This window comes from Thamnophis elegans, chromosome 9, assembly GCF_009769535.1.
Source record: "Thamnophis elegans isolate rThaEle1 chromosome 9, rThaEle1.pri, whole genome shotgun sequence".
NCBI classification, from domain to species: Eukaryota; Metazoa; Chordata; class Lepidosauria; order Squamata; family Colubridae; genus Thamnophis; species Thamnophis elegans.
Genome location: NC_045549.1, coordinates 65,655,635 through 65,678,482, shown reverse-complemented (window position 1 = coordinate 65,678,482; position 22,848 = coordinate 65,655,635). Strand labels below are relative to the sequence as shown.

The following is a 22,848-nucleotide window of genomic DNA, read 5'->3' as shown; positions in this document are numbered from 1 at the left end:
TATTAATGACCCACAAGTAATTTAGTAGGAGAATTTTACCATTGTTCCCTGGAGAAAATACCACCCGCTCTATCATCTCCTATATTTCCTTCTGGCTCAGCTGATTTCTCACGGCACAGCTGTTTTCCGTGCCTCCACTGTTCTAGTTATCAGGGCTGCCTTATAAGGTAAGTGGCTGAGCTTCAAATTGCTATATTGTGAATGTTGCGCGCAAGTGCATTAGGCACCTGCAATCACTGAACCAGTTGTTAAACTGGTTGCAGCCCACCCCTGGTGACATTCTACACTCAATCGCTGTGGTGTCACTATTTATTGTACCAGTAGGCATTCTCTATCAGTAGAGCCCAAGATGCGGATGGGAGAGTTGCATACGAAGTTATTAAGAGGCAAAATGTTTAAACCCACAGGAAGATGACACGCAAGAATGCATTCTTTGCAATTATTTACATGGTTGGAAAAAACCAGAAGCGAACGATAACAAACAATTGGCAGGGAGAACAAACGAGCAAGAAAGAAGAATTTTGAAAGAGCAATTCGAAAATGCCTTTAAGGCAAATCAACAGAGCAGAAGACACTGTGAGAAGAAATGAAGAGGAGAGGAAGAAAGGAATGGAGATGGAAGGAGCTAAATGAAGTATAATCACGAGAGACCAGGAATGATACAAGCATTAATCAGTTGGTTCTTTGCATCAGATTGCTCAACAGGAAAGTGTGACAGCAGCAACAATGACTAGGTGTCAATTCCTCACAATCTCAGAACCCACCCAGTCACAACATTCAGTATTGTTTGATGAAGAAGCTATCAACATTGGATCCAATTTTCCCTTCTCGCACCAAGAGTTTCTATATCAGATGTCAACGGATTAGAAAAATAAGCCAGGAAAGCACCATTTTGCTTGCATTGATAGTGTCTTGTGCTTTTCGGTATTCTGGAGCAGCAAATCAAAAGCAGGATTCTCACTCTATTCTTTTCTCAAGTGAGTTTCATACCCATCCTGAATTGCCCCACTCTATGATTGGCACAAGTTCCATGTTGTATGAGAGCCCAGTTCTGGTTACTAGCCTATGATTCTTATATATTGTGATGTGTTGTGGCCCGGCAGGAGCCATTGGAGCTGCCGCCAGACTCCAACAGTGAGGGGTCTTATGAGTTGGCCCTAGAGGAGGTGGAGACCCTGGACAGGGTTCAACTCCGAGCAGGGTGAGAAGAGACTGGTTGGCCACCAGGTGGTGCCAGAGCCTTGGATCAGTGGGGAGGAGACAAGAGGGAGTGATCCAGAAAACACCTGTGAGTTGTTCCGGGATGCACGCCGCCGAAGGGCTACTCGGCGGCAAGAACAACTGCGTAATTATAGGAGATGATTACGCTCAGCTGATGCTCATTGAGATCCTCTCCTGACTATAAAAGAGACTGCTTGTGCCACGCCCTTTTGCAGAAGTCAACGTTAAGGACTAACAAGGAACAAACTTGGCAGGCTGGATTGCTGCCAGAGTTTGTTTGCATTGCTGCCAAGCTTTGTAGGACTTGCTGCCAGAGTGCTTATCTCTTTGTTTATATGGCTTGCAGCCAATGAGAGTCTGGACTGATTAAAAGAAACCTTCTCATTTACGTTGGTTTTGGCTTTCGTTCCTGGACGGAGGAGGGGGGGGTCAGAACAGTGATGTATGCTGCATTTGACCAGTTTGGAAGAATACTGTGGCTTCCTGGGCTATTTTGGGTCTCTTCACAGGCATTTAATAAACTACTGTGAGAAGCAAAATGGCAGATATTTTTTTTAAAAAGCTTCTATGGTCAACACAAAAACCAAATCTAAAGTTAATAGTAAAAACAACCCAGGTTGATCTAGTTATTTTAGAGGTTTCAACTATTAAATAGTACAATAATGTTAACCTGATCTCCAAAGTGACTAAAGCAGTATAGATTTCCATCCACGCAGCCAACGTATACATAATCTTTGTCGCAATGTGGTGAGGAGAAGATAGGTTTCCCACAAATGGTTCTCCAAACAGTTTTCCCCATAACCTGCAAAAGCAAATAATCAACACCAGTTGCCTTAAGATGCTCCAAATGTTAAACTAATGAGGAATTAAGGCATTCAAACAAAGACTGGAAACAAAGCAATTAACTAAAAAGCAACATGTTCCTACAAGTTCAGATTCTCAGAAACGCCTATATGTCAATCTTACAAGGTAGATCATAATAGAAACCGATGCCATATAGGACAGGATTACTTATATTGTAAGAGCTACAGTTACAGAACCTTGCAAGTCTGAATGTGCTTCCCCCTCCCTTACGTCATCTTCATATGAGCTAGGGAAGGGGCTGTTTTCTCTAATTACTTTGCTACTCTGGGCTCAAGCCCTGTTTATCTAACCATTGCCTTGGTAACAGCTCTTTTTCCTATCCTTCAAGGTCATTCCCTATGCCTTCTTACGTAGGAAGAGACAGTTTGTTATAGTTACCTAATTTAATCAGATAACAAAGGAGCAGCTACCGTTTCTGCTTTCCTATATTTCAAATATTTTAAAGAAAAGACATCTATTGTTGAAGTAAGGCAACATGAAATCATATTAAATAATGAAGAGTGCTTATTCCCTCCTGCAGTAATACCTATGCAGAATCGTTCACTAATTTTTACTTGTGTACACATCTCTGTAAATACGATACCATTTTGCATAGATGGTTACAATTCCAAAAGAATTAAATTACAAGGATCTGATAAATAAAACAATTAGCTTCTGAGCCCTTAACATGTGTCCTTTCTATAATTACTTTGAATTAATATATGCTAATGTAGCTTGAAATCCTTGCATGGGAAAAGAACATGTATGTTCAGTAACTGTAATGTTATTATCAAAAGTCATCTTCTCTGCAGCCCCTTTATTCAGAGTTTTCAAAGCCTGTAGTGAATCTAAAACTTCATGCATGCAGAACTAGGAAGTTACGTACAGGATTAACAGCAAGTAGTTGTCCTCCCAGAGTACCAACGTACAGGTGATGTGGGAACAGGTGTAGATGAGGAGAAGAAAATATACCTCCAGATTGACTGTGTAACCTCCAAACACATTCCTTCTTCTGTCAGAGTAACAAAATATACATTTCACAATGTGACACATCTTAATTTAAGGTTAACATAGAGAGCCTCATTGTAGAGCAGGGATGGGGAAACAATGGCCCTTTTATGGCTTATGGATTTTAACTCCCAGAATTCCTGAGCCGGGCAAAATATAGAAGAAGGATGTACCTTAAATATTGTGTTAAAAAATAATGCTGCAGCATATATCATGCAAGCATAATAAAAGTAGCATGACAAGCACCAAGCTCTCGCTTGCTGAAGGCGAGGGAGGAAATAATGAATTAAGAACCACAGGCTGCAAACCTGTATGATCTCTTGTGGGTTTTATTTTTCTGAGCAGAAGCGAAAAAATAATAATGGTGTGGTTAAATAATTAAAATGGCTAGAGTGGTCAGTACTGTATTTTGGGACATTTAAAATAAGAAGTGGAACCGAAATATTTTTAATCTATCAATAAAAACCAAAGCAAGGCCAGTAGCTACAGTTCCTGTTGACAATATATTCTGGAACTGGAATTCGATTTTAAACATCAACATCTAAGGCTGCAGTTCTTAGTGCCCTGACGGGGCGTTCATTCCACTGAAATCCATACGGCTTGATTTGATAGGAAATGAATACTAGGTTGGAAAACATTCCCATTAATAACAACAGTCCTAGTTTTTATTATTATTATTATTATTATACAATTGTATCACAGCGGCCAGTTGTTTCGCCGGATTTGGCATTGGTTACTAGTCGGGCCCCACCCAGGGGCCTAGGACGTCGTAACGTATTTTCGTAATATGCGTGCAGATCCAAGCAGTGCGGCTTTTTGCATTTGACTGATGGCGATTTTGTCAATTTTTAACTCTTTTAAATGTAATTCCAGTGCTTTTGGAATAGCACCCAGTGTGCCAATTACCACTGGAATTATCACTGCTGGTTTGTGCCATAGTCGTTGAATTTCAATTTTTAAGTCCTGGTATTTTGCGATTTTTTCATGTTCCTTCTCAGCTACCCTGCTATCACCTGGTATTGCAATATCTATGATTGTAACCTTGTTTTTCTCAACCAGTGTGATGTCTGGTGTATTATGCGCCAGTATTTTGTCTGTTTGTATGCGAAAATCCCACAAGATCTTGACCATCTGATTTTCGGTGACTTTTTCAGGCTGATGTTCGTTTGTTGCTGTTTTAATATTATAATTTTTGCACAAATTCCAATGGATCATTTGTGCTACTGAATTGTGCCGCAATTTATAATCAGTCTGCGTGATTTTTTTACAGCAGCTGAGTATGTGATCAACAGTTTCATCAACTTCTTTGCAAAGTCTGCATTTGGCATCATCAGAGGATTTTTCGATTTTGGCCTTAATGGCATTTGTGCGGATAGCTTGTTCTTGCGCAGCCAGGATAAGTGACTGTTTCTTTCTTTAATGTACCTGTTGTTAACCATAACCAAGTTTGTTCACTGTCCACTTTATCTTTTATTTTTTCCAGAAATTGGCCATGCAGTGCTTTGTTCTGCCAACTCTCCATTCTTGATTTTATCACATCTTTTCTGTATTCTTGTTTCATCTGTTGGGCCTTCAGTAGATTTTTGTTCTTTACTTCGATTAATAGATGTTCTTGACTTTCTTTTAAATAATCAGCCAGTGCATGTTTTTCTTCTTCAACTGTTTGCTTCACTTGTAATAATCCTCTGCCACCTGATTTTCGGGGCAGATATAGTCTATCAGTATCACCACGTGGATGTAAACTGTAGTGCATTGTCATTAGTTTCCTGGTTTTTTGGTCCAAAAGGTCCAAATCAGCTTGTGTCCAGTTAACTATACTAGCTGTGTATCTTATAACTGGTATTGCCCAGGTATTTATGGCCTTGATTGTATTTCCACCATTCAATTTAGATTTCAAAATTTTCCTAACTCTGTTGGTGTAGTTTTTATTATTATTGTTGTTGTTGTTGTTGTTGTTGTTGTTATTATTATTATTATTATTATTATTATTATTATTATTCCTTTGAGTCAGTCTTTGTTCCTGATGATTACCTGGACAGGTGTACACACAGTTTTCTCAGTAACAGTTTCAAAGATCTTTTTCTTAGGACTGAGACAGAGGGATGACTGACCTGAAATAAACTGAGCTGGATTCAGACCTAAGAAAGGCCTAGAACTTATAGCCTCTTAATTTCTAGCTCAGTGCTCTTAATAGCAATAGCACTTGAGATTTATATACCATGTCACAGTGCTTTTACAGCCCTCTCTAAGCAGGTTTACAGAGTCAGTAATTTGGGTTCTCAACAATTTGGGTTTTCGTTTTACCCACCTCGGAAGGATGAATCAACCTTGAGCCTGGTGGGATTTGAACTGCCAAACTGCTGGCAGCCTGTGATCAACAGAAGTAGCCTACAGTACTGTGGTTCCCAACCATTTTGGCTTTGTGGACCAGTAGTAGCAGAGGGGGAGGGGAAGGGGGGATATTTCCACAAGCACACACACGCAGCTCAATTTGCAAATGGTGGGCGCACACCAGAGGTGGGTTCCTCCCAGTTCGCACCTATTCGGTAGAACCGGTTCGTCAAATCTACTGAACCGGTTAGAAGAGGTTCCACCAGTGGACCCAGAAAGCAGGCCACACCTACAGAAGAGGTTCCAAAAATTTTTGAAACCCACCACTGGTCCTTGGATATGATTATTCTACACTATCATGCTCATATTTATAAAACTCAGTGCCTCTGTGAAAGATAAGGATGACTACTGCGTTTGTGGTGCAATCAGAACATTGTGTGTGTTGAAGTTGTTTTAACGCTTTGAAAGATGCCTTTCAAAAAACAAGTTTACATCATATTCTTATGCATGCCAGTGCTGTGTGTGAGGTAATTTAAGGTGGTTCTGACAAGTGTCGTCGGCATCTTCATATCCGGTCACATGGGCGGCAAGCCATTCCCATCCGGTCACATGGGCGGCAAGCAACTCCCACAAAGGAGGCCACACCCACAGAATAGTTTTGAACAATTTTTGAAACCCACCACTGGTGCACACACTGCTTGTGTAGCCTAGTTCCCAAAGGGCTGTAGTCTGGTACTGGGCCTTGGCCCGCGGGTTGTGGATCCCTGCCTTAACCAAACTGGATGAAGCTCGCTCTCGACATTTGCATTGACTTACATAGATATCCAAAGCATAGATATGTTGGTCATGAGATCCAATAAAGACTAATCCCGTGGAAGGATCCAGAGCTGGAGAACTTTTCACAGCATCTTCCGTGGGAAATGCCCAGTGGACATCCCCATTGCTGTTCTGGAGGACATACACCATTCCGTTATAACAACCTGCATAAAAACACAGCCACAGAAAACAGGTGCACATCTTCTAACCGGAGATGTGAACATGTTTTCAAATTCAAAACAGACAGTTCTTCTGATCACAAGAAATGCCTGTAGGCCTTGTAGGGAAAACAGGCATATACCAAAGGACCAGAGTTTGGATTGCAACCAGCGGTTGGTTTCATATTTACCACTGGTTTGCCCCGTGCGTGCCCGCTAGTTTCACGCGCATATGCCCCTTCCACACCGGCGCCCGCCTTCTGCGCATGCGCCCGGCCTCAAAAACGTGCCTAAATAGGGAGGCCTAGAGTCGGGAGGGGGCAGCTGCCCCCCCACGATTTCCGCTACCAGTTGTGGCGAATCGGTCCGAACTGGTACGAATACCTCTGATTGCAACATTATGCAATCCACCATCTTTCCAATGCTGGTCTTTCTCTGGAGCCCCCCCCCTTCCCGGTACTGATGCTTTTCTGACTCTGCAGGAGATGGTCTAATCTCAAAATATTTTTCCCAGACCTGCATATACTTATTTCATTTGCAGCAGACAAAATGAATCGCTGTAGCCACCGATCCAGTTTTCAAACCTTCAAACAATTAAGGTGAATTCATAAAATCATTACTGTTGAATCTACAATACTGTTCATTCACAAATGAATATGTGTTCCAGGATAACGTTGCAGGATCCAATTTGGGTCAGTCACTGGGACCAGAGTTTTAATCTTCCAAGCTTTTGGACGCGTGCTGGAGCCCATCCTCCTAAGGGCTTGGAAATAACAGCCAACAACTAATAGCCAGCCATCAACACCCCAATCAACAGCTAAAAAGCTACACACAATATATAAATACCACACACAGAATAGCCCAAAGCACATATTTAGCAATAGCAATAGCAGTTAGACTTATATACCGCTTCATAGGGCTTTCAGCCCTCTCTAAGCGGTTTACAGAGTCAGCATATCACCCCCACAGTCTGGGTCCTCATTTCACCCACCTCGGAAGGATGGAAGGCTGAGTCAACCTTGAGCCGGTGAGATTAGAACCGCTGAACTGCAGATAACAGTCAGCTGAAGTGGCCTGCAGTACTGCACCCTAACCACTGCGCCACCTCGGCTCATATTTCCTGAGGATGGGCTCCAGAACATGACCGGAAGCTCTGAAGACTAAATCTCTAGTCCTGGTGACCAACCCATATTCGATCCTGCAACACTGTTCATTGCATTTTATGTTACAAATATATATTATTGTTTGATGGTATTTTCCACTGATTACTATCAAGGATTCTGAACAGGGGTGGGCTTCAAAAATTTTAGCAGCGGGTTCTCTGCCCTGTTGCTGAGTGGGTGTGGCCATGGTGGGCATGGCCTAGTTAGCTTCCTGCAACCCAGCAGGGAGGCCCATTTTTTGCTCTCCCTGAGGCTTCTTTGGGCCCATTTCTGGCCTTCCGGCGCCTCTGGGAGCCGCCCTTTTCGCCCTTCCTGAGCCTCCGTGCAGGCCATGCACTTACCTGGCATCCAAAATGGGCTGCGTGGAGACCTGGGAGGGGAGGGGATGGTGGGCGGGGCCAGGCAGAAGTGGGATTTGGGAGTTCCGCCACACCGCGCAGAATCTTTGCTAGAGGATCACCTGAACCCAGGCGAACCCGGAGCAGCTCATCCCTGATTCTGAATACTTACCAACAACAATGAAGTTTCCACACTTAGATACACACGCGGAGGACTCGATGCGGTCTGCAAGCCTTCTTGTCCACTTCACTTTGCCTGAATATAAGCCAATCGCTTGAATCGTATGAGAATGAGATCCGATATAAACAAGAGCAGATGATTTGTCAGGAACCGGGATTACAACTAGCGGAGAGGCATCCACACACTTCCCAAGGTCCGAGGTCCATCTTACACGCAGTGTCAGCTTTTGGGTAATTTCGCCAAGATTTGCTTCACCCAAATTTCCTTCCGCAGAATAATCTTCTGCTATATTTACATTTGTGTCCCGATTTGGCAACCCTTCACTCTTTTCTGCTTGTTCCGCTTCAATCTGGCTCTTCAAAGGCCCATCGAGAGACACCAGGTGGTTTCCTCGACTTATGGCAATAAAACCTATGGTGGCCACGTCAGTTTTCAGCGGATTTTCCGGGGAGAGCTCCACACACTTATTGGTCGGTTCTTCACCGAGAGGGTCACTCAGTTTCCTTTTTACAACACTGTGGCTGCTTATAGCTAGGCTGTCCCTTGGAAAAGCTGATTTGAGGACATGTTTGTAGATCTCGCGAATGGACTGATTGAGAATAATTTCTACTAAGCCAGGAACAGGCCTACCTACGATACGTTCAATTTCATCATGAAGCTGTAGCAATTTTAAAGAATCCCCACCACTAGGCAGGAACTGTGACTCTTCCAAAATACAACTGGAGTCATCTGGAAGATTAAGAATAGACTGGGGGAGGGAGAGAGAGAAAGGAAGAAGAAAAGCGTTATTGTGTATAGATTAGCTTCCATCACAATTACACACCTAGTTGCAAAGCAAGTGAGTAATTTGCAAAGCAGTAAGAACCAAGCCCTGATTTCAGCAACAATTAAATTAGTTACAAATGTTGTCCCTGTGTACCCAGAAGCATCAAGGAAAGTGATATCTTATTGATCATGGCCATACATTTGTCATCAAAATAATCAAATAATCAAAGCCTTGTTGAAAAGGTCCGGACCAGTGGTGGGTTGCTTATCCCATTCCAACCGGTTCGGTTGAAATGGGGCCAGCGGCGTCCTCGTGCACGCGCGCAGTTCACGCATGCATCTTAGCGCCTGCGTGATGCTCCAGCTGCTCGCGGAGAATCGCGCAGGGGCTGTATGTGCCATGCGCCTGTGTGGAAGTGCAGAAGCCTTCAAAGACCGGTAAGAAGTGCGGGCGGGTGGGTGGGCCCTTCGCCATTCTCGGAAGTTACTTACTTCCAGGTTCACCGACCAACCAGTTCGCGGGGACCGCCGCGAACCGGTTGAAACCCACCCCTGGTCCGGACCATGCATAATATCTAATGTTGGATTTTCCCCCTTACCAGAGGGAGCCCCCCTAAATCCACCTGCATATGGATTCTAATAAAATTAGAATAAAATTCATAAAAATTAGAAGCTCACTGTTGAATTTAATTTAATCCTGTCCTGGTGCTTGCTGATTAGATAAGGCAATTAATCTCCGACATGTCTTTTCACTTATAATAAATCAGAAACAGGTGCAGCAAATAAAACAGATATTTTGAATATCTGCTATCCAACCTATGCAGAAATGCTGGATCTGTTTGACTATTTTGGTCATGCTTTTATTAAAAAAATAAGTCGTGCTTCAACTTATCCCAGAGAGGCAAGCATTCATGGTTCATTGGACACAGCACTATTCATTAAAACTGCCTACCATTATCCGAGTCCTGAGTTTTTCGAGAAATATTAATGATTCCTCTAACGCCATTGCAAAGAATCCAAGTCAATGATCCAATGTGAAGACCCAAGAGTATTCATTCCTGTTCCTCTCCCTCTTGTTCAAATGACTGAGTTATGGATGCTTAAGAGAATTCTTACGATATGGGAATAATGAAGTTTAATGGACTACCTGCCAGAGACTCTGCAAGCCTTCCCAGAGTTCTTGTTCGTTTAGCTTGCTGTCACTTTTTTGAGAATTCAGGTGGCTGCTGTAAATCTCGTTCAGCTGGAACACATCAATTTTGCCTTTGCCCAAAGCAAAAAAAATAAAACAAGTGTTTATTATAATAAAACAAAGCATTCCTATGTCTTTATTGTAACTTAACATTCCACTGCAGGAGTCTATCCAATCTACATGTATGTTTGAGTCAGAGGTGGGTTCCTACCAGTTCGCACCTATTCGGTAGAACCGCTTCGTCAAATCTACCGAACTGGTTAGAAGAGGTTCCACCAGTAGACCCGGAAAGCAGGCCACACCTACAGAAGAGGTTCCAAAATTTTTTGAAACCCACCACTGGTCCTTGGATATGATTATTCTACACTATCACGCTCATATTTATAAAACTCAGTGCCTCTGTGAAAGGTAAGGATGACTACTGCGTTTGTGGTGCAATCAGAACATTGCGTGTGTTGAAGTTGTTTTAACGCAAACCAAAGATGCCTTTTAAAAAACAAGTTTACATCATATTCTTATGCATGCCAGTGCTGTGTGTGAGGTAATTTAAGGTGGTTCTGACAAGTGTCATCCGATTGGAATGGATTGGATTTATTTGACTTGTATGCCGCCTTATTCCCGAAGGGACTCAGGGCGGCTGAACAAAAGCCAAGGGGAGGGGAACAAATACAAAAAAGACAAAAAACAAGACAACAATACAACAATTTAGCAATAGCAGTAGCAATAGCAGTAGACTTATATACCGCTTCATAGGGCTTTCAGCCCTCTCTAAGCGGTTTACAGAGAGTCAACATATTGCCCCCAACAATCTGGGTCCTCATTTTACCCACCTCGGAAGAATGGAAGGCTGAGTCAACCCTGAGCCGGTGAGATTTGAACCGCTGAACTGCTGATCTAGCAGTAGCCTGCAGTGCTGCATTTAACCACTGCGCCACCTTGGCTTGTTGTGATTTAAAATCACAACAAGCACAACCAATTCGAGTAGGGGTGGGAACTCAACAGCTCCATCTTCATATCCGGTCACATGGGCGGCAAGCCACTCCCATCCGGTCACATGGGCGGCAAGCCACTCCCACAAAGGAGGCCACTCCCACAGAGTAGGTTCGAACAATTTTTGAAACCCACCACTGGTTTGAGTCCACAAATGACTTTAGTGAAAGTAAAACTACAAACAGGTTACACACACACACACACACAATATAATCATCTTTTAACGACCCCATAATCCCTTGTGGAGTCTGGGCAACTGAATGGAGCTTAATGTTTATTGGCTGGATGCCCTTCCTGTCACCAATGCGGAGCCCCCCCCTCCCCAGTAGATATATTCTTAGAGACAGAAATATCTGTCTCTACCGAGGATTGAACTCACAGCCTCCTGATTGTGAGGTGAGAGCTCTACCTCTAGGCCACTGCACCACTCTCATGTGTACTATATACCGGTCTATACTATTCCAAATCACACATTCAGACACTTAGATATAGTGCAGATATAGATATATCTGAATAAGAGAAATAAGAACATCATCATAGCATGCAGAGTGTCTGAATGCTGAGATTCTGGTTAGAACACAAATCAGCGGTACACAGATTAGCCATCAATTTAGGTTAGCCGGACTTCGTACATACTATCAAAATAATGCTTAGGATCGCTTCGGCAGCACATATACTAAAATTGGAACGATACAGAGAAGATTAGCATGGCCCCTGCGCAAGGATGACACGCAAATTCGTGAAGCGTTCCATATTTTTCTGAATTAAATAATTATTGCTAAAAAAAAAAAAAATAATGCTTAGGATCATCCAACACAGATTGGAGCCCTAAATGGGACAGAAATGCCAGATGTTCCAAGATGGCTTTAGAATAAGTCACAGAACAAGCAACACGATTGCTAGTGTATCCTGGAAAATTGAGAAAACCAAAGGATAACAAAAAGAAGACAGTATGTTATTTATTCATCTTGGACTGTGCCAGCCATGTGAAGTTATGGAGCGTGCCTAGAAATATGGGAATCTCAGAACATCTCATGGAATATGAGATGCAACAACTATAACATTGTGGCCTGCCAGCAGCCAGCGGAGCTGGCAGCAGAGTCAGACAGTGAGGAGGTTGGGGAGGAACATGGGCCAGTCCTGGAGTCTGGGGAAGGCTCTGATGATGGCTTTGTGTCAGAGGCATAGCGGGGGCCAGAGCTTTATGCCAGTTGTCAGCTGCCTTCAGAGTCAGACATCAGTGAGGCAGACGAACAGCTGGAGCCTGTTCCCAGTGTGCGCATGCGCAGAGTTGCCAGACGAAGGGAACAGCTAAAGAACAGGGGCTGACTTGGGAGTAAGGCCAGACGATGAATGGCCTCTCCCAGAGGAGATAAAAGAGGAGCAAAAGGGGAGTGGAGTTTGCAGGAGACAATTAGTTTGCTTAATTGGTTCGTGACTCTCCGAGATTCCTTGCCAAGTTTTGCAGATATCAACCTGGCAGCTCTCCAAACCAGATAAGGTCTGTGACTGTAAATCCTCCTTTGAAAGACTTTGCTGGCTGTGAAGTTTTGCCGGGACAAGGAGTTCGCTTCATGCTCTTGGGAAGCCTCGGTCAGAACATATATACAATTCAGGAAGCCCCACTCTGGATCAAACATAGAGAAATAGACTGGCTCCAGGTCATCAAGGGAATGAGATATGACTATGTACTTTCGTAGAATATGCAAATGGTGGATAGCTTCCGTCTTATGCCATTTATTTTCACAGCAAAGCAACCAGCAATCAAGAAATATGCCACGAACTAAAACTTGGTGCATTATTAATCAAGAAGCCCTTGGAAAATATATTCAGATGCTGAGATATATGTATAGGCTGACTTATCACCACAATTTAGCCCAAAATTTCTGTGGCTAAGTGAAACATTTGTTAAGTAAGTTTTGCTCCATTTTACAACCTTTCTTGACACAGTTGCTAAGTGAATTCTTGCAGTTGTTAAGGAAGTAACATGGTTGTTAAGTGAATCTGGCTTCCCGATTGACTTTGCTTGTGAGAAGGTCACAAAAGGGGGTTGCCTACCCCAGGGCATGGCAACCGTCATAAAGATGAACCAGTTGCCAAGCATCCGAATTTTGATCCCGTGACCAAGGAGATGCTGTAACGCAGTGTTTCTCAACCTTGGCAACTTGAAGATGTCCGGACTTCATTCGCTGGCTGGGGAATTCTGGGAGTTGAAGTCCGGACATCTTCAAGTTGCCAAGGTTGAGAAACACTGCTGTAACGGTTGTAAGAGTGAAAAATGGTCATAAATCACTTTTTTCAGTGCCGTGTCACTTTGAATGGTCACTAAATGTAAGTTGAGGAGTATATCTACAAATATCAGAATAGTGCAAGGAATAATTTTCCGTGTGACACTCTATGGAAGTGAAATCTGGACAAGGAAGAGTAGAAAAAGTATTGATGCTTTTGAACTCTGGAGTTGGAGAAATCTCCTGAGAATACCATGGATAGCCAAAAAATGTCCCAAAAGTGCTTTTTTCAAAAGGCAACTGGATTTTCTTGTTTTTTCTTTGAAGATATTTTGCTATTCATCCAAGCTTTTTCAGCTGTGATTGGATGGTGGGGAATAGCAATAGCAATCGCACTAGCAGTTAGACTTATATACCGCTTCATAGGGCTTTCAGCCCTCTCTAAGCGGTTTACAGAGTCAGCATATCGCCTCCACAGTCTGGGTCCTCATTTCACCCACCTCGGAAGGATGGAAGGCTGAGCCAACCTTGAGCTGGTGAGATTTGAACAGCCAAACTGCAGTCAGCTGAAGTAGCCTGCAGTGCTGCATTTAACCACTGCGCCACCTCGGCTCTCTAGAATAGAAGGATTTACACTCCTTGCAGCCAGCCAGTCATTTGCATGCTTTTAGTGAGTCATTAAGGCCACCTGGAGGTTTATCTGTGTCCTCAGAGTCACCTGAGTGATGCGAACTGAAGCAGATAAATCTCCAAGCCGCCTCGCCAACTCACTAAAAAGAATGCAAATGACCAACTGTTTGCAAGGAGTAGAAATCCTTCTGTTCTGCATCTTCCAGCCAGAGCAGAAGAAGCTTCTTGGATGAGAAGCAAAACATCTTCAAAGAAAAATCAGAAAGTCCAGTTGCCTCTTGAAACAGCACCTTTGGGACAACCATGACCTGGATGACTGAGAATCCCCACAGATAGCCTCCTAGAACAGCTCAATCCACAGTTCTCACTTGAGTGAAAAAATAACCAGAACAAAGGATCAGACTTTAGACATATTCTCAACTCCCTTGAGGAGTCCATAATGCTGGGAAAGGTGGAAAGAAAAAGAGGATGGCCAGAAGATAAGTGAATGGACAGAGTATCAAAGTATCACAGTGGTTGCGAGTACACTTTAAGATATGCAGGACGACACACAAACAGGTCATCCTGGAGAAAATTTCTGCCTGTGATCCGTATAAGAACTGACATTGACTTGATGGCACATAATCAGACTGACTTGGCTTCTCCCAGGTTTCCCCATGCCCTAAAAAGCAAGCTATTTTCGTAACAAGATGTTCCAATAAAATGCTATTTACATCTGGAAGCCGAGGAAAAACACCCAATCGGTCTCTGAATTAATGAGCGAGAATGGCAGATGGTTCCCTTGTGCAATGTTGGATCTGGTGGAACTGGTGTTCTATCAGTACGCTTGTTCTCGCCTGGTTTTGTGTCATTCTGTCTTAATTAGGGCTTATAAAATTTAAGAAATAAATATAATCAAATACACATACAGTAGGCATAGATATGCATATTTACCGTGGGATGTGAATGGCAAAGTATCAATTGGCAAAACCTCATCTGGAATTGCATAGCTGGGAAGACATTCCTGGAGCTTTTTTAAAAGGTGCCCCTTTGAAACAGCTTTGGGGGCAACGAACAGAATTAATTTTTCTTCTCGGTGCCATATCAAGGCACAGGTTCCCCCTGTGCAGAGGCTCTCTGCAACCTGCAAAATAAAATCACGGATGATTCGGGCAAAACTGCAGAAAGCCATGAAGATGATTTTTCTTCCCCTTGTAATTCAAGTAACTTTTCAGTCCCGTCCCCATGAAAGCACAGACCAGGGGGTGTCAAACTCGATTTCATTGAGGGCCGCCTCTGGGTTGTGTTTGACCTTGGGGTGGGTGGGGTGGGTGCAGCCAGGGTGGGTGTGGTCAACTTGACGTCACTTGTGTCAGGGACGCCTCTGGGTGGCCTGAGTGCTTTGCCTGCCAGCGAAAACTGGCTCCCAATCTCCGTTTTCGGCTGGGATGGCCTCCTGCAACCCTCTGCCAGCGAAAATGGAGCTCAGGAGGGCCACTTCCCGAGCTCTGTTTTTCCTGCCGCTTGGATCCTAGGAATGAAGCCGACTTCATTTGTGCTAGCCTAGCTTTGATATGGAGCAGATAGTCAAATGTTTATTACTCTTCGATCAATGCATTTGCTATGGGACATTCTAGAATTTAGGCCCCTGATAATTGTAACACCATCCATAAAGGAAGAATTCTTGTTCTTCCTTTATGTTCTTCCCAACAATGGGAACACTGTACCACTAATTTTAGTCCCTATTTTTCTACGCGCCTCAATGAACTCACCTTGATTCAGTGGAGGGTTACGACTGGTACGCCCTGGTACAGGCGTACCGGTGCCTGCTGGGAGCACCAGATACCGTTACGGTACGGTGCTCCGGAGGGCCCGCCCGCCCGCGCTCCTTACTGGTATTTGAGGTTTTCGGGGCTTCCGCGCACAGAGCGTACGGCGTCTGCACGATGCTCCGCCCAGCAGCTGGAGCATTGCAGAGGCATCGCAGGCGGTAAGTATGCATGTGTGCGCTCATGCAGTGGACATCCGGCCCCGTCGCACCGTAGCGGTTGCAACGGGATCTGGAACGCACCACTGCCTTGATGCAATTATTTTTGAGATTGTCCTTCTTTGACTCCTTAGTATCATGGTGGGACACAATTTTATTGCAAGTAATAAATATCACTTGCACTGTTTATGAACTCAGCAATTGTCTTCACTTTGAATCATTGTCCCACCATGAACCATCATAATTGTTTGAAACCAAAACCAGTTCTATGTTAATATACAAATTATAGGCACATTAATTGGATGGGGTAATAAAGGAAGGATTAATTCATGTGTTAGCTATTCAAGGTCCTTTTAGCTAGTTTAAATATTTAACGGTATGCTTAAATCATTAAAAGGATGAACACATACATAGAATGTTCCACTGAATTAAATTGGCTTCATTTAAAAGAAAAAGAAAAAGTGGACTTCCTTGTGTTTGGATTGGGCTTGCCCATTTTCTTAGCATGGCTACACTATAGAACTGGTTTGTCTTTGTTTCCTTTCAGCAATATGTTTTAAATATCCCAGTCTATCCTACAAACTTGGGATTTCCTAGTGGTCTCCTATTCATCTGCTCTGTCCCGTGTAGATTTTTATTTGGGGTGGGGAGTGGAGAAAGTCCAGCTGGTTGACTAGATGCTGTCATCTGTTGTGGCTGAACTGAGATTCTTTTTCCTTCTTTCTTGTTTAACTCTGGATGTGCATCAGTGGGGAAATTCAATTTTTTTTTTACTACCGGTTCTGTGGGCGTGGCTTGGTGGGTGTGACAGGGGAAGGATACTGCAAAATCTCCATTCCCATCCCACTCCAGGGGAAGAATACTGCAAAATCCCCACTTCTGGGAGAAGGGTATTGCAAAATCTCCATTCCCACTCCACTCTGGGACCAGCCAGAGGTGGTATTTGCTGGTTATCCGAACTACTCAAAATTTCCGTTACCGGTTCTCCGGAACTTGTCAGAACCTGCTGAATTTCACCCCTGATATGCATGATTATTTTGCAATGGGATGGGAATGGGATAAGAGGTGGCAGATAATGTCAGCAAGAGGCTTCCCGGGGAGGAGGAGGAGTCAGCACTTTCCATAGAGAAGCCCAAGCTAGGACTTCACGGTCCTGAATGGATGGGGGAGGAAGGAAAGGCTTCACAGTAGCCCAATCTCCCAGGTGACAACTGTTAGGTTATAGCTTTAGTTTGGTGAGACTCTTGACTATTGGATGTAAACAGATAAAGAACTGGACTCAACTGGACCACCCTGTGTCATCTTTGGGTTTAGGCCTTTTTCTTCAATGTACAAAAACACCCCGCCCTCTGCTTTGGGCCTTCAGGCCTGTCACATTTATTGTTGTGGGAAACAGGGAGGAGAGATTGTATGGAGTGGGGTAGATATAAATGACATTCTTTTCTCTGCAAGTCAAGGACATCTTGCCCGGCACCTGGAGTGGGGTGACTGGGAGGCATCTCTCGTTGGTACAGGCTTGATTGGGCCATGTGATGGGCATGTGGGTGCTGGGCAACTTTGTTTTGGGTGGGGAAAACCTGGACATTTTCAGGTTTGGATTTTCCCAGATGTGCTAATATGATTTGTCTCATAAAATGGAGCTTTGAGGAAACTCAAGCATCCGAGTCTTCTTTCGTTCCGGGCGTTACTTGGAACCGTGACAACTGCCTCCTTCGTCATAGGACCAAGCATTGCTCACAGTGTAGCAAGTTTCAGTTTCAGTTTAATAAAATTTGTATGCCACCCACTCCCGTGGGACTCTGGGCAGCTTACAGGCAGATAAAAACATTTAAAACATTTAAAATAAAAAATACAATTATTAAGATTGCACCATCCATTCAGTCTAAGTGGGGCTGGATATTAATCAACAGCCCCAGGCCTGCCGGAACAGCCAGGTCTTGGTGGCTTTACGGAAAGCTGGGAGAGTGGTAAGGGTCCGGATCTCTACAGGAAGATCGTTCCACAGGGCCAGCGCCGCTACAGAGAAGGCCCTACCCCGAGGGGCCACCAGCCAGCATTGTCCAGTTGATGGCACCCGGAGGAGGCCCAACCTGTGCAATCTTTAAAAAAACTTTTCATAAATAGTTACCTATTACCTCACCTGCTGTACATACTCGGTGTTGAGACGCTTGCCGTGACGCTTAATTTGATTGTCCTTCCGCCCCAAGAAAAACATTTCAGCCTTCTTCACTTTTACGAAATCTCCGGTGGCTCTCATAGTGTCCACAGGTAATGTGGTTTCGCCGTCAATGAAGCAGACGCGTCCGTTTCCTCCTACGCAGAGCAATTCTAAGCGGTAAGTCAGGCTTCCCCTTATCAAGGCATACAATGCAGGCTAAAAAGATCTTAAAAGGATGAGATTTATCAGCCTTGTGAGATAGTTCGGATACAAAGCATATCCAGATGAGCTGAATTCTACTTTATTGTAAGGTTACTTCATCAGAATCTTGCAAGTCTGAAAGTATATTTCTCCCCATTGTTTTTATCATCCATATTAGGGCAAGTCCTTTCTGAGATATTTGCTACACCTCAAGTTCAGCTGCTCCTTATCTAACTGTTATCTACTGTATGGCTCTTCCTCCTGTCTACCAAAGTCATTCCCACATACCATTCACTCGATACAGAAAAATAACACACAGAGTCTTTCAAACTTGAGCAACTAACTTGCCCATATAATAGCTACCGTATTTTTCGGACTATAAGGCACACCTAGATTTAGAGGATGAAAACAAGAAAAAAAGCTTTGGGCCTCTGCGCGTCCCATTTTCGGCCTCCCCCCCCCCTCCCAGAAGCACTGTGCAGGCAAGCCTTCCATGTATCCCCGTTTGGCAAAAACGGGCCCATTTTTGGCTTACAGAGTGCTTCTGGAGGCCGGGAAGGGCAAAAACGGGATACAAGGAGGGTTCGGAAGGCCAAAAAAGGGGCCGTTTTTGGTAAAAACGGGGCCTGTGGAGGGTTCGGGAGGCAAAAAAGGGCCCCATTCAGTCTATAAGACGCACAGGCATTTCCACCCACTTTTTTGGAGGGGAAAAAATGTTTCTTATAGTCCAAAAAATACGGTAAGTTTTATCACAGCGTGAGAAAGAGTTCAGTCTCACACGTTGCCACTGTCCTATCTGGTCAGGTGACCATGAAGAATGCGGAAGGCTCTACTTTTATTTTTGTTGAACATAGCTTCTTGGGCTTAAACATTAACTGTGATTATTTTTCATAAGCCTATTTCGCTTCTCATGGTTTGATATTGGTTTATTTTGATGCGAGATAAGAGAAAATGCAGAAACATTAGAACCTTGCGCGTATTATAATTATTTAGCATGATAGCCGACAGCCACTTCTGACTGTGATGCAAAGTAATTATAGCACCTTCCACCGCTAGGTTAAAACTTCCATTCATAGTTACTCTTTGTGTTAGCTGAAATCGATGGGAATTGGGGATGCATTATTATTCCGAAAATCCAGATTCATAAGTGCGTAGCATTACAGAAAGTGTAGTGCTCAAAATAAAGTGTTGTTTAAAACGCACTACAGATAGCTCAAAATTTCTGTTGCTAAGTGAGACATTTGTTAAATAAATTTTGCCCCATTTTACAACCTTCCTTGCCAAAGTTGTTAAGAGAATCTGGCTTCCCCATTGACTTTGCTTGTCAAAAGGTCAGATAAGGTGATCACATGACCTGGGACACCTAAATTGGAGTCAATTGCTAAACGTCTGAATTTCGATCATGTGACCACGGAGCTGCTGCAACCCTTGTAAGTGTGAAAAACAGTTGTAAGTCACTTTTTTCAGTGCCGTTGTAACCTCAAATAGTCACTAAACAGGACTACCTGAACTCCAATTAACCATAGACCTTGTGTTGTGGCCCAGCAGGAGCCGTTGGAGCTGCCACCAGACTCCGACAGCGAGGGGCCCTATGAGTCGGCTCTGGAGGACCCTGGACAGAGTTCCGACTCCGAGCAGGGCACAGAGAGGCTGGTTGGTCACCAGGAGGCGCCTGAGCCTTGGACCAGTAGGGAGGAGACAAGGGAGAGTGATCCAGATGCCAGTAGTGAGTTGTTCCTGGATGCCCGGCACCGAAGAGCTAATAGGCGTCAGGAACAGTTGTGCAAGTACAGGAGGTAATTGCACTCAGCTGGTGGTCATTAGGCTCCTCTCCAGACTATAAAAAGACTGTTTGTGCACACGCCCCTCTTGCAGAAGTCAACGCATTGACTAAAAGTTGGAGAACTTTTGTCACTAGCTTGGCAGGCTGGATTGCTGCCAAGGCTTGTCTGAGTTGCTGCCAAGGTCCTTATCTGTTTGTTATACTTGGCTTTCAGCCACCAAGGTTTTGGTTTCTTGCTAATAAAGTACATTCCAGTTAAGCTTGCCTCGGCATTCGTTACTGGATGGAGGAGGGGGTCAGAACACCTTGCCTTACTGATGAGGTTGAGAACAAACATCTTGTCAAATTATTGAAACCTGATGCCAGTTTTTAAAACCTTTTGATTGCATTTTTATTTTATAATGTTCAGAAATCAAAATATTTAAATCCCAGTTTTTTTTTTAAAAAAAGCTTATCTTGGGGAAATCTTTTAAGCTCATTCAAAGTCCGCAATCTAATAACTGGACTGTTCCCAATTATTCCGATTACTAACTATAGGTAAGAAAAACCTTGCTATTTTAATACTCTCGCCAATCTAATTCCCGCACTACCTAATTAGGAATCTCTAGAAGTTTGAAGTAAAATGTTAGCACCCTGAAAATAGCTTCCTTATTCACGGGAATGCAATGGCTACTAGAGTCATCTCCAAGTAATGATTAATTTAATTAAAAATGACAAAAAAATAAAATTACCTATAAATACTTGGCCTTCACCTTCCTGCACAAGGAAGCCTTCAGCATCTCTGACTTCAACTGCTGTTCCAGATAATGGTGTTCCCAGTGGTACAGCAGCATCAAATCTGAAAAAAGGATGGGGTGAGCAGGCAGAAGGAAGAGAGATGTAAAACAAGGACTGATAATAAGTATAGAACTGATCAAAGTCAAATGCACATAAAAAGGCTAGATAATATATTGATAGAAATAGATTCTGAAACAGAACTAGTTAAAGACTGCATGATAAAGCAGGCACAAAATTTTGAAGAACCAATAATGATGGAAACATGGGAAAAGATATGGGTAAGAAACGTAAAATTTACGCAAGCCCAAAACCTGAGAGAGAACTTCTACAAGATGTTTTATAGATGGCATTTAGATCCAAAAAAATTAGCTTGTATGTACCCGAACTTGCGGTTCCACCACAAAACCGCATTCGACTAAAGCGCGCTCAACGAAACCGCGTAGCTGACGTCATCACAGTGTGATGAAAAAAGCACGCTGTAAACGCTAAAGCTAAAATTAACCCCTAAACCTAAACCTAACCCCCCTAAACCTAATCCTAAACCTAACCCTAAACCTAACCCTTAACCTAACCCTAAACCTAACCCTTAACCTAACGCTAAACCTAATCCTAACCCTTAACCTAACTCTAACCCTAACCCTTAACCTAACCCTAAACCTAACCCTAATCCTTAACCTAACCCTAAACCTAACCCTTACCTTAACTTGAATCGGCTTGCTTTCAAAGCGCTATTTAAAGCGCCCTTTTTTCTCCGTGGTTGCTGTTGTCGCCCTGCTGATGACGTCAGCAACGCGGTTTAATCGGGCGCGCTTTAGTGGAGCGCGGTTTTGTCGTGCCACGGAACTTGCAACCTAAATGCTGGAGATGTGATTGTGCTGATGCTACGTATTATCATATATATGGTGGACTTGTAAAAAGGTCAAAGCATTTTGGATAAAAATATGGTGGATTATCCAAAATATTTTTAAAAAGAGGATAAAGTTTACTCCTCAGTTATTCTTGTTAGGTATAATTACAGACTGTAGAGTTATAGAGACCAATTTGATTGTGAATTTAACAACGGCAGCAAGTCTGTTGGTGGCGCAGTACTGGAAGAAGGAAGAATTGCCTACTATTCATGAATGGACATTAAAAGTAACAAACTTAGCAGAGATGGCTAAAATATCAGCATATCTTAAGGACCATTCAGATGAGAAATACAAGCTGGAATGGAGAAGATGGATTGATTACATTCAAAACAAATATGGGACTAAGAAATTTCAGTTAGCTTATGAATGAATGAATGAACAAGAAATGTTATAACTTATCTAAAGTTAGCTTTACAAAAGGAGAGTTAAAGTACAAGCGAGGGATGATGCTAAAGTTAGTTAGTTTATTTTAGTATATGGTTGTTAAATCTTTATACCCTGTATTTGCTCTGAGAGGTTGGGGTGGGGGTGGGGATGTGGGCTTGTGGGAGGAAGGTATATATTTGCAAAACTTTTTAAAACTTTCAATTAAAAAAATAAGTATAGAACTAATTTCTTCATTCAGACCATCAGAAAAAGAATCAAGCCACTATCCAAATTATTAACAATTATTAAATTAAAAAAAAAGAAAGTGAAATCACTGCCAACAGTTACATGTTTTATCCACAAGTCAAATTTACAGAACCTGGATCAGTCACTTGTAATGTGGACTTTAAGTGCATAAAACATGTTGACTTTAAAAGACTGATTTGAGTTCAAGTATTCTGAGTTTGGAATGAATTATCTGGCTCATGCCCCCATTAGAGCTAGAACTAGAGTTGACAGCGATCAAGGGGGTGGCTTCATTGGCTTCGGAGGAAAATGGGGAAGAGCAGACCCAGTCAGGCCAGGCCTTTTCAGGATTGGGATGGCTTGTAGGCAAGGAGGAAGGGGAACAGGATGACCAAGAGAGGCTAAGCAGTGAAACTGAGCTCAGGTGATGAGCAAGGACCACCCGCTCCTGATCCTTGAGCAAGGAGTGTGGAGAGAAGGCGAGAACAGCGCAGACTTAGCCGCCTAATTGGGAGAAGAGTGCCATGCCCCACTTCACAAGGCACACCTGTTGACTGAGGCTTAAGGAGATGCTGTGGG

At 43.3% G+C, this 22,848-nt stretch overlaps 1 protein-coding gene and 1 non-coding gene across 4 annotated transcripts in view; one reads left to right on the top strand and one right to left on the bottom strand.

Moving 5' to 3' along the window:
* AASDH (aminoadipate-semialdehyde dehydrogenase) overlaps positions 1-22,848 on the bottom strand; it is a 42,270-nt gene that overhangs the window by 1,444 nt on the left and 17,978 nt on the right. For 2 of the 3 annotated variants that reach the window (XM_032224595.1, XM_032224594.1), the window contains 8 exons: positions 20,704-20,810; positions 17,971-18,143; positions 14,798-14,987; positions 9,972-10,087; positions 8,051-8,807; positions 6,220-6,383; positions 2,951-3,076; positions 1,892-2,023 (listed from right to left, as the gene is read on the bottom strand). In XM_032224595.1, coding sequence (XP_032080486.1) covers positions 1,892-2,023; positions 2,951-3,076; positions 6,220-6,383; positions 8,051-8,807; positions 9,972-10,087; positions 14,798-14,987; positions 17,971-18,143; positions 20,704-20,810 — 1,765 coding nt within the window. The remainder of the gene's footprint in view (positions 1-1,891; positions 2,024-2,950; positions 3,077-6,219; positions 6,384-8,050; positions 8,808-9,971; positions 10,088-14,797; positions 14,988-17,970; positions 18,144-20,703; positions 20,811-22,848) is intronic. The other variant, XM_032224596.1, reaches the window with a different exon arrangement.
* On the top strand, positions 11,663-11,765 carry LOC116513600. The gene has a single exon (XR_004256011.1). It is a non-coding gene; the product is annotated as a U6 spliceosomal RNA (small nuclear RNA).